At 42.1% G+C, this 12,376-nt stretch overlaps 1 protein-coding gene across 2 annotated transcripts in view; it reads right to left on the reverse strand.

The window, feature by feature from the left end:
- SHTN1 (shootin 1) overlaps positions 1-12,376 on the reverse strand; it is a 61,655-nt gene that overhangs the window by 6,262 nt on the left and 43,017 nt on the right. For both annotated transcript variants that reach the window (XM_083844143.1, XM_083844142.1), the window contains 5 exons: positions 11,350-11,432; positions 7,871-7,980; positions 7,158-7,211; positions 4,816-4,936; positions 3,735-3,918 (listed from right to left, as the gene is read on the reverse strand). In XM_083844143.1, coding sequence (XP_083700269.1) covers positions 3,735-3,918; positions 4,816-4,936; positions 7,158-7,211; positions 7,871-7,980; positions 11,350-11,432 — 552 coding nt within the window. The remainder of the gene's footprint in view (positions 1-3,734; positions 3,919-4,815; positions 4,937-7,157; positions 7,212-7,870; positions 7,981-11,349; positions 11,433-12,376) is intronic.

The raw sequence follows: 12,376 nt of genomic DNA on the forward strand, positions 1-12,376 counted from the left end.
CAGGGGCAATTGTTCCTATTTTAGGTACTTTTTGGAAAATGCTCAAAAACATTGGCAAATTAATTTCCGTAATGAATCTTGAAGAGCTTCTGCCTGCGCTGAGAGTTGGAGCACACGGAGAGTACAGTCTAAGAAACGTGTGTGACGGGAGCTTTTACAGCTCTTAAAACCAAGGAGATCCCAAACTTCCAGAACATCCCATTGTTTTCTTCCTGTGTTGTTCAAACTAAATTGCCCATGCTCAAGCTGCCCTGGAAAACCTTTGTAGTTCTGCCTAGCTGGGGCTGAGCTGCTTCCCGCTGAGCTGGTAGGTGGTTCAGGGCTACTAAGATTACAGCCAGGAGGAGGAGGAGGACAAATCCTTTAATTGTATAAAATCATGAGATTAAGACTAGCCCTCTCTGTGGTTCCCTCTGTTAACGGAGATCTCTGGTGCCCAGAAACAAAATGTTTACAAAATTCGGGGGGGGAGGAACAGAAAAAAAACAACCACCTAGGGGCAGAGCCAGACACACCTTTCCCTTCTGTGTCTGCACACCGCGGGGAGTCACGGGAGCTCCCTGTGCTCCCGAGGGAGCTAAATTGTCACCTTGCTCTTCTCAGCAATTGTCACAGAATTACACTCACGCTGGGTTAAACATTTGGGAAGAGATTTGTAGAGGAAGTTACCTGAATACGGAGGTAAGGCCTCAATTTCCCGATAGGACACACATTGTTTGTGTCTTCCCCCTCGCCACCACCTGAGCTAAACTGCAGACATTCCAAGTCAGCTGCGTGTGGCTGCAGGCCTTTCTTCTAGCGATGGCCTGTACCGAAGTAACGCACAGCCTTGTGGTCCAACCCTACGTTTTTCTTCTGAATTAACTTCTGTGGCCCAAGTGTCATCCATCAGTTTTGTTACCCAGAAATTTCCGAATCCGCCTCCACTTGTTCACGTTACAGCTTTTTTCCACAACCCCTCCCTTCGGCAACTAACTTCAGCGGCTGGCGGGTGCCTTGCGAGCACTTCACCCCTCCAAGAACCGCTCTGTGTGGGGCGTCCTGCTTCAGCCACAGACCAAATTCCGCTCTCACACTGCTGTTTAGGTTAGGTTGCCACTGACCTGGGGGGCACACCAGGGTTTTACTCAATGAGCTGACTTCTGAGTATTGTTCACAGACTTATTTTCAAGGCCGTGTCTTTTTCAAACACGTGCCCTTCCTTCTCCAGGAGGACAGGTGTGCTTAGCTGTAACTCAAAGTGAATAAAGATGAACAGGGCTGTTAGCATTTAACAATCTGTGTTACTCCTTCAGATTACAAGGCTTAGTAAACGGACAGTGTAGCAAATAGAAATATCTCATGCATGACTACCTATAAGGTTTTGTATAAGAAGCTGTACGTTAACATCTTGCTGAAGAAAAAAGAGTAAATACTGCACTGGAAGAGCCCCCTGGTAACTGTGAGACGTGCACTCCTCTGCTGTGCTGTAACGGTTTGTTCAGCTGCTGAGAACAGCGGAAGGAGGTCCCACCTTTGTCAGACTTCAAGGAATTGCAAATGATGAGACAGCCGCATTGTTTCACCTCGGTATGAATAAGGAGAAGTTCCACAACAAATCCTTGCTACGCCTTTGTCACTACGGGTATCTGCTGAAAGCTGCACACTGCTTCGTTAACACAGGCAACTTTGGGGAATAGCGTGGCGCAAGAAGAACTGTTTTCCCAACCAGTGAATCCAGGGATCTGGTTTGTGCACTGAAACCACTCCAGAACACAAATGAAAGCGTAACAAATAGGACAACAGGGAGATTTGCTTCAGAACTGCACTGCTGATCCAACCTGAACTGCTTGCACAGATGCCCCAGTCTAGAAAGCTGCCTAATTAGAACTCTAAGTTGTCAGACGTGTTAGACAAACGAACTTCCTTCTGATGGCTGCTTCAAACGAGCCACGTTTCAACACAGCACTACGCACCCTGGAGTCGGGAGGCAGCCCCTACTAACCTCTGCTACAAACAGTACCCAGGAGAAAAAGAAAAGTAATTGCACTGCAACACGGTGTGAAGCATCTTGGCTATTTCCACTCCTCCCTGCTAGCCCAGCAGATGCATATGAGAGCCCCAGCACCTTCTCTCATTGGAAAACCATCCTCAGTGATGAACCTTTCCAATTAAGCAGGTTTACACCAGTGACGTGGTGCAAAGAAGCCCTTCAGCACTGCGAAATCTGGCCCTTCACATTTGTTTTAATGCTTTAAACAGATAAATTAAAGTGAAACGCGTCTTTTAGGATGTCACTGAATACGCAAGCTGAGAAAGAAATTGAGCTTCACATATGCTTTTATAACACATAACAACTGTGACTGTCAACACAAGATCCTTTTCACTGTCAATTCACCACACATTCTGCAAGACCTTGGGGCCTGCAATTATTTCATTTCCTTTCTTGTAAATGCAATTTGCACTTAGTTTGGTGGAATAAAAGGTAGACTAAAGATGGTAGGAGCTGCTGTGTTTTCTGATTAAGGTTATCTGTTCAAAATCGTCAAAATCCACAAACTACAAGCAGTATTTTCAGGACCCACCTCACCTTTCTGTCAGGGTGAACCTTTCTGGCAGTTCAAGAAAATGCAATGGCATCATTCCTGTCAAATTACCTGTTGAACAAACCTTCTTTCTGATTAAATTAAAATGAAGATCATCTTTCTTCTAAAGATACTTTAATGAAATAAAAGGGGAAAATACGTATGATTGGAAAAAGCATTCTGCTTTTAAAACTCAGTGTGAATTAAGTAAGACTGCAGGGCATAGGAAGGAAATTGGGCTCTATCCATTCAAAATTAAATCATAAAGGTACTTCAGAGTGAAGTAAATATCAGTTCATAAAAATAGATGTGAACTGAATTTCCAGCTCATTCGTCGTGACTTACTCCTTTGAACTACGTAATGGAGACTTGCTAGAATTGATACTGGTGGCATTTTTTAACTGATAGAACAGGAAAACAGAGGTTTAATTAGCCAAGATTACAATATGCTGCTGGTCTGTCTCATCTCTTTCCTTCTCTTGAAGTGACAAACTGACAGACATCCTGGAACTGAAGCAAGCACACAGCCTCATTTCAAAAGCAGCTTGGTATTGTTACAAAGCAAGCCAATTCTCCACCAGATCCATCTGAAATAAATACTTCTGAAGCAGGTTTAACTCTTTGATGCTTAACTGGCACCTTGGATCTTCGATCTGTTGTGACATTGTCTGTGCAAATACTGTACTAACTGCTTTTTTTTTTCTCTGAATAATCTTTATCTTGAGATTTAGGAGTAATAGTCTGCATTCATTTTGATCCAACAGAAACTGCACAGCTGCATAGAGACCAATATGACTTAAATGATTCTGGTTTTGAAAAAACTGTGCTCAAGAACTTTTTTTTTCTTGGATCAAGAGTTAATTATATAATTTCCCTCTTCTCTTCAGGATATGGAAAATACCTTCAACTTTGCTATCCCTCTTTCTTTTCTTGTGGCAGAGAAGATGAACTTTTTTACGAGCAATGTTCACAGATTCTACAGGAAAAGAGCTTTCGTACATAGAATTCATCTCCTAAGTGAGACTGTGAGTTATTTGAGGAGTCACTGATAAACAGCTATAGATAGTACATTTATCCTATTAACCAAAATTGATGTAAACTCACTTTCAGAACACATCAGCTAAACAGATCTGGTACTGAAATATACCTAGAAAATCATATGCTACTTACTGTAACGTAGCCTTGGAACCTGCGACACCTTTAAGCTGGTTAGAAACAGGACCTGAATCCGATACTTTGGTACTGAATTCTGTCTCCAGATCTTTCTTGTTCAACACCGTTTGTGCAGCACTGGCTTCTGAACCTAGCACAGGCTCAGATTTTGATTCTGATGTGGCCAGGATTCCAGTGGGACCTAAAACCCAAAGAAAGTTTAATGCTTCTGTTGATTGCTCTAGAAACAACAGGTAAGAAGAACAGTATTCAAGTCACCTGCAGAAATCAAAACAGATTTTTTAAGAGCATCAAAACACCCTATCTGCAGCTTCTCTTCTCTCAGCCTTAAAATTAAGCCTTTCTTGTTCCACTGTCGCAGCCTGCTGTATTGACACAGTTGTGCACTCGATCCCCCTGCTTTCCGTGGCTCTAAGTCCTGCTGTCAACACAGCACTACCAAGTCACTAATCATCAGTGCTCTCCCAGCCTGAAGTGCAGCTGGGGTGAGAGGTAGCCCACTTACAAAAGATATGTTCTTATACTAATGAGTAATCAGTGAACTGGCTACCTACAAAGTCCGAGCTAAAACTATTCACTGACATTAAAACCAGCCACATCTGCACGGACGATGGCATGGACTTACACTTGCACAGACGGCCTTTCTAACCATGCAGAACATCAACAGTTTCTTAGAGATGGTGATACGGATATCTTAAAAACTGCAGAGCCCTTGCTCTGCAGAGGAGGTTAATTCAAAACAGCAGTCCTAACCCCATTGCTCTGGTTACCATTACTTTCCAGAACATTTTCACAGGAAGCTCAGGCTAGTAATGCTCCAGTAACACTGTCAGAGCTCCGTCAGGACAGAGGCATCTGTGTGTATGTGGCTGCATACACAGAAAATCCTGACAGAGGCATCTCTTGGAGAAAATGGGGATGAAAAGCAAGAGGCATAATGGGGACGTGAGTCAATGTAGAAGTAGGCAGGGCTCTCTGTAATGGCTGAAACGGCAATGGTCTGGAAGAGAAAGTAAAGCTTCAAGAGTCACTTAATGCAGGGGTAGGAAGAGGCCTCTGAAGCAGTCAAGCCACTTACCGCCACTGTCCTGGTCAGTAGTCACTTTCCGGCGTCGCAGAACTCGTTCTAGCTCTGTTTCACCGCTGTCTGTCTCAAGGGACTTCAAGCTTCGGGAACTAGTGGATTTGTTCAGTGTTTCCTATGGCAGGAAATAGGCATGAAAAGCTCTCTGAGTATATATTGAGCCCTGCCAAACACCCCATATGCCCAACGTGAGAACCTTTTAAACTTTGGGAAAACAACTGCACCTCTAAATTAGAGTGCAAAGCTCTCCCTTTAGCACAACATCGGGGCCCTGGCTACCGTTCCTCCCCTTATCTGGGCTTTCCCTATCTATGGATTAACCACGCTTACCTACCTTAGAGGGTTGATACAAGGCTTAAAGATGCCGTGGATAACCAATGAACAAACTTCAGTGTTTGCAGAGAACTACCACCTTCCTCCCCCTTAAAAGATCTTAAAACACTGTCCATTGCCTCTATTAGCAAAAAGCCACATATTTCACTGTTCCAGCATGTTTTGCACTTGAGTACATTTTTGTGTTGTGCTTGGGTGCACACACATCTGAAAAAGTCATCATGTACTAGATGTAACTGCAACATTACTATATCCTATAATCTAGCTGATCTGGCATAAAATTGGGCCTATTTCCGTATACTGGGTGGAAACTTAGCTGAGGAGGTGCGTTATTAAGGAGCAGTGTGCTCCCTATCTGTGCAAACATACATATCTGAAAGCAACTTGAGCAACCGAGTTGCTCCAACTCTGCAATTTACAGAACATAAATGTTTTGTTTGTAACAATTATATGGAGGTCTACATGAAATGCATAATTAGCATAGTAACAACAAACGTTTACTCCATCACATCCCACCCCCATGTTTGTTGTCTGACTGTGCATAATGACTGGTCTCAAGAACAGACTGGAACTGGATTTTATATAGTATGTCTTATATTGCAAAAATCCTAAAGGGCTCACAAGCAGCAAGCTAGACACAGAAGTACAGTGACTGTAGGTCTCTTTCTGCTTCCTCTGAAGCACATAATCAAGTCTCCCCTGATGTCAGTGGTACAGTGTCAAAGAAATAAAACAGCTATTAGGAAACGAAAGGACCTTCAGCGGGGCTGTTGAGTCCACACAGGTCCAAATAGCACACCATAGCAAACCATGGATATACTTATGGAGTTCCTTTTAAAACAATCTCCACGTCACATTTTATTCCTTTTCTATTTACCTCCACGTTTAATTATGTGTCCCTCTAATTACAGCGTGGCATTAAGGTCTGGTAGCTCTCTAGATCGTTTCTTCCCTTCTTCTGCTGCTTTCACATGACTGGAGAACAGTCAGTTTAACACGTCCTTGGTCCCACACTCACGATTTAGAATCACTGTTAGTTATTATCATCGCAGTGGCTACTCCCTTTGCTGTACTCCTTTGCTGTATCTTGCATCATCCCAAAAAATACTGAAGTTAATTTTTAAAAAGGATATTTAGGTGCTATAATGGATGATCAGATAAACAGTCCTACCTGCTGTGGAGCGGATTTGAAGTGTTTTGCTTTGATATAGGCAGAATTTTACAGTATTTCACATTACAAAGGCAAAATTTCACTTGACACACCAAAGTTGCACTTCAGCTTTAAAAGCTTTGGGATTACAAAAATCAGGGAGCAAGAACTATGGCTACTTCTGACTGTTTCATACAATGTTAGCACTTGTGCACAAGAAGCGACCAGTTAAATAAGCAATGCAATGTACGAGTTAAGGACAGAACAACAGCCAGCTTAAGCACATTACTTGAGCAGGACCAAATACAAGCCTTATAACGTCTCTGTTTACTGACAAACAGGTATTTGGAGAGCTATTCAGAATCTGTTTCTTCTGCATACAAATACAGACAGACTATAGAGCTCTTGTTCCATTTAAGCTATGTCTATGCTAACAAGAAATTTGATGAGAACCCTCCATCTACTACCTGTGCAGTCCAGGGGCGTTACTTTGGACTACATTTATGCAGGTGCCTTTCCCTCCCTAAGTATCCCTACTGTGAGTACTTGGAAAGTTTCCAAAGGTCCTATGGCAGGTGCAGAACATAACAGCCCCCCTAGCGGCAGGAACGTACAAACCTGGAGCTGAGTTAACAAGTTAGTTTTCTCCAAATTAAACTCTTAACAAGACAAAAACCATTTTTTCAGTAGGACCAAAGTCAAAAGTGGGGGATGTTCAGGGGATTCACTAGAGAACTGCAGCTTCAAACCAAAATACTAATGCAGAGCTTTCAAATACTTAGCTATTTTGCACGGCAGGTCTGTCAGCTCAAAGTGAAGAAAACACTGAAATATAAATTGCACGTTTTCTTACCAGAATCCCTTTTAATTCTTTCATTGCACTTTCAGAAGGCTTTGGTGTCTCTGGCTGTAAACAAACATAACAAACATATGTTAAAAAAACACGTGCTTACTGATCTGGCCCAGCTGAAACGGACCGTGGCAGACTTTGCACAAGGATCTACTGCACAGGCATGCAATTGTATCACCTTCCCGTGCTCTGCCCTCTCACAAGTCTGTGGCTAACATTCAAGCTATTTGCTTATATAGTGGAAGAGAAGAGCCTCAGCTCAACAATTAACATGGTAAATCCCAGCCCACACGTAAAGAAAGATTATACTTCTATGAAGACAGCAAGCAGTATTGTATAGCATCAGTGCATGAATATGGCTAGGAGTGCTGCATAAAAATATTGCTAAATACAGTATACTTCTTGATCTTTCCCTTTAACCAATTCAGTTATTCCCTCTGTGCTTTTTCTTTCTCTGCAGCCATTTGTTTACAATAGGTTTGCTTTCAGTTCCTTTCTGTGTCAAAGAAACTGGGCTTCTACTTATGTACTGTTGGTCTCACTTTTTTTTCCTTCAGATATATGCTGCCCTAATTTGTTTTATTCAAAATCAAGCAGAGCAAAAGAGGAAAGCAAGGCAAATGTATTCTTTTGTATGCTTTGTAGAAAATCTGATTTGTTTTCAGTATAAATTACTATGCTCAGTTAATAGCATTGCTTTGCAATTTATTCCAAACCTTTGTTTTAGGTCTGCTTGACTGGTTGACTGGTCTCAGATGAACTCCCTTTTTAATTCTGTCCATCATTTCTTCAACAGCTTGTCTCTTCAGATCTGTTACTTCTTCACCTGTTCCAAAATCAAAGAGCATATCACATTCCAAATATGAACTACAGAGGAATATTAGAAAGAAAAAAAAAGAAACAAAAAACATGTTAAACAGATAGCCTCGTTGACAGCTTGTTTGCCAGACACAGCCAGTCACCATAATCATGCATTAGTTTCAGTGATGAGCTGGCATTTACCTGCAGCAGTCCTTCCTGCCTGCATGTATGGTGCTCATGCACTATCCAAATCAATGCTTTTTGCTCAATTTTATTAAAAACATAAATGATAAGCATAAATATATAACCTTATTTTTCTCTGAATAAGTAGTTTGTTCACAGGGTCTTCCTTAAAAGACCTCTCTCTGTCTTACCCTCAGTGTTCCCCACAACGAGGGGCTAACTTACACTATATACACCTAAAAGGCGTTCCCATTTTCTGTGTGATGGCAGAAGCCAGCCATCTTACCTCTAGTTATCAGGAATTCTAGTTACTGGATTCAGGGCTATTTGGGATATTTTCTATCAGCTAAACCATTGCAATCTCTTCAAGGATAAAAGGGCAGTGTACGCATGGTGAGGATGCAGCTGGGGACTTCTCAGATGCCAAAGAGCAGAGTCTGCACGTGGTCTGGACAGAAGCAGGGCCCAGATCCCCAAAAACTCAAGGGATGCCCTAACTCCACTAACTGTGTGGGAACTGCGAAAGCTCAGTGCCATAGGCTGAAGTACCAAGGACTACAGAATATGGCCCCACTGCCACTGATTGCGTTCGTTGCGGCTCAGGAGCCATTTCCACAGCTTCATTAACATAGGACAAGCTGATCCTGCCCAACAGGGCCTACAGGCAGCCCGTTACAGGGCCACCACATTGCTTGTATTTCACATGGGCTTAAGAACTTTGCTGAAATGCTATGTCAACATCTTTGACCAAACTAAAACCACACATTTAATAATATTGAGTTAAAGGGCAAAACTTAAACTGTCTGATTTTCAAGAGATTCTGTATCAGGCCTGCAAAGTACTCAGGTGGAACTAGAGGCTGCGTGATGAACCTAACCAATGCCTGTTAACTTATCAGCCCTCTGGGTAACATAACAAAAGACACTTAATGTGACATACTGAAAAGAGGAAAAAAAAGACTACTTAAACAGAATACATGGAGAAATATGGTTGATGCTATTCAAAGCTACAACATTGTACCTTATATAACAGGAATTTTAAATAGACTTTTGCTCTCTCACTTGTCAGAGTACTATTGATGATTCATAAAAATGCAGTTTCTGTATTGTAATCCAATTTAATGTCAGACTTTAATTTCACAAACAGGCTGTTTCAAATATAAAAGCTTAATTGGTGGTACGGGATAGAAACCACTCATTCTAAGTCCTTAACAAGGGTCAAAACAAGCCTCGGGGTGAACATAATAACTAGATCAACAAATAACTTTCCCCTTCTTTATTTTTATTTTAAGAACTATTAAGCTCTATTAGGAGAAGAAGCAGTTCATATATGATTGAAGAAAGGTCAGAACTGCTAAAGTTTGCTAATAATGAAAGAATAAAGTTTTGAGAACTCATTGTAAATTTCATAATATTTCCTGCAATCACTGTTTGCAACAGTCTCAACAAAGAGGTGTAATCAAAACACCTAGGATGCTTCAAGGTAAGGAAACTTGATAAACGAAGGCAACATAATTGAACTGTTACTGAAAGATAAGATTGACTCTTCATCAGGGATCTCAGTACAAGGTCACGTCTCTCATGTTTCCCAGACCAGCAACATTATTTCTCTCAGACTGGTAACCAGTTCCCAAAGGTTCCCCAAGGAACCTGCCCAAATCCACTCCACTCCTCGTTTCCTCACCTAACTAACGGGAGTGGTAATGCTTCCTTTCCCCCCACTTCCTGCTTGTCGGTCCCATCCGATAATCCAGCCGTGCTTGCAACACTGCTGCCATCTGCTAACAGCGATTTTTCCTTAACAGTCATACCCTATACCTATAATTTCAGCCTGGTTCCCTTCTGCAGGCCCCTTCTTTGTTTAAGTGGCACCAAACGAGTTAAGCAATTCAATGCAAACAAACTCCTGCTGTTCCAGAAGGAAGAGAGAAACAAAGAGGAAAACCTTGGTTATTTAACTGGCAACGCTTGTCTGACTAGCTCTGACTCTTCAGGCAGGCATGATCACTCATAAATCTGTACTTAACTCCCGTTCTCAACCTAATAAGTTTCCAGCTTCCATTAACAACAATAAAATGCAATTTCAGCTGTTACTTGGCATGCAGAGCCACCTCAGTGCAAGACTGTTTTGTTTTAGTTCTTTAGTATTATTAAAGGATTAGCATTGCGGTCAGCTTTGAGTGGTAATTTCAGAAGATATGAATCAAGGGATGAAAACTGAAGCATTTAAACTAGCTCTGTGGAAAGGCTTTGGAGGGGAGAACTCACAAAAAAAGAAGCCATTCTAAGCCGGAAACTTCCCTGTGTTGTCCAGTGTATAGCCTGTGCTTGGCTTAATGATTGCTAGGTTTGTTCTTCTGCTTCTTCCAGATAACCTGTGGACGTGCAGAGCACTGGACGTGCTGTGGCTGCACCTACACGCTGTAGTGTGTCCACTACACGTTAGTCGAGCCTCTCAATGCTGTTGTAGTGTAACTGCTACTGGCAGTAGCAATTGCTAGGGTGAAACTCAAGCTGCGTGGCGTCATGCTAGTTATACCAACAGCATGGAGCCTAAATTGAACCCAAAATCTCTCCCCATCCATTTCACACAACACATCTGCGTACCCAGCTGAGTGCTCACCTCGTCAGGTCCTTCTGCAAGTCTGTAACAAACATGACCACCCTCTCCCCAGTGGGGGGAGGAAAAAAAAAAAGGAAGGAAGATACATGTTTCTGCCACATCAGTGAGTGAAATCAGTGTTCCAACATATCTGACAAGCATGACAGCGAGAAGCAGAAAGATAAGAACTTTTTTATGATTACAGCAAGTGCTAGGTCTTCCCCTAAGGTTTTTGATCTGCAGCCTCAAAGATTGTTCATACTAAAACCCGTTTGGAAAAAACAAATTTGATGCTGACTGCAAGCTCAGTTGTGGGGGCACAGATAGCTTAAGAGGGCTATGGAAATTCATTTGGGATCTCAAGGAAGCTTGCATGACCAAAGCTACGATGCCAAAGTTACCATCTGCAGTCTCAGAGCTCATAATACCTAGGCTGCAACCACACTTCTGGACTGCAAGGCAGATGAATATGCTGGGACACAGACAGTAATTGTTACGTTGACAATTGCGAGCCTTTGCACAACTATCTGTACCCAAAGTTCATTTTCACTAGCTTGGTCTGTATTATCTAGTGAACAATCCACAGAACTCGAGAAAGGATGAGCCATACCTGACTCCTGCTGAGGAGGTTTCTCCTTCTTGCTCACATTGGTGTTGGAGTGAGATCTCTTGCGAATCATTGACATGAGAGACCTTTGAGGAAAATGAAACTGCAGATTGTCATTCTGTCCTCTGTTACACACTGCTAGAATGAACCCTGAACATGACACACGAACAGCTTGCTTATACCTGATTATACAGCTACTTACAAAAGACTCATTTAACTGTTCCTGAATGCAGATGTACGTACTGAATTACCCCCCACAATGCCTCCCATCAAAACGCACCAGAGAAATGTATTTCTTTTTAACAGACATTAGGCACAAATCAAAACACTTCAGATTTGAATATTAAAAGACAGTGTCTCATTGTGACACATGACAAACTGAAGCTGTTCCAGCATAAAAAAAGGAAGGAAGAGCTGTAGATGTTGAAGTGAAGTATTATTCTCCAGAGGACACTTAAATATGGTGATCAGTATCTCCCCACCAACTCCAAGTTTGTAATCTTCTTACAGTGTCAAATAATTATCCCTTCACTACAGTCAAAACGTAAAAGTCCAGACGAGGAAATGATTCATCTTAGAGCCTGAGCATAAGCTCCTACGTAGAACGAAGGTGTTAGTGGGGCCTATCCCTCCCCAGTGCTCCTTACAGAGCCCAGTGAGCTCCCTAAGATAAAGGGTCAAAGCTCTCTCCCAGGAAAAAAGCATCCAGTGCCTAGGTTCTGAAACAACCTTTGCTCACATGAGCTTCACAGTACTTGAAAGAAATACTCTGATTTAGCTACTACAGCGCTTAAAATGGATAGTGCTATCCATCCCAATTAGTAAAGGACCCAAGCTTAAAAAACAAACCACCACCACCCCCAAGCTAATTCATTCTATTAGTGAGAAAGAAGCAGGCAAATCAAATGAGTTAACGAAGGTAAAAGGAGCAAAAGATGGAACACAATTGTTCAGAAATTGTTTAGACTGGATTTCTAGAAACAGAGCACCATGCACAAAGGGTTGAATTCTGCCTACTAATCATTATTTA

The sequence above is a fragment of the Anser anser genome, assembly GCF_964211835.1.
Source record: "Anser anser genome assembly, chromosome: 7".
NCBI lineage: Eukaryota > Metazoa > Chordata > Aves > Anseriformes > Anatidae > Anser > Anser anser.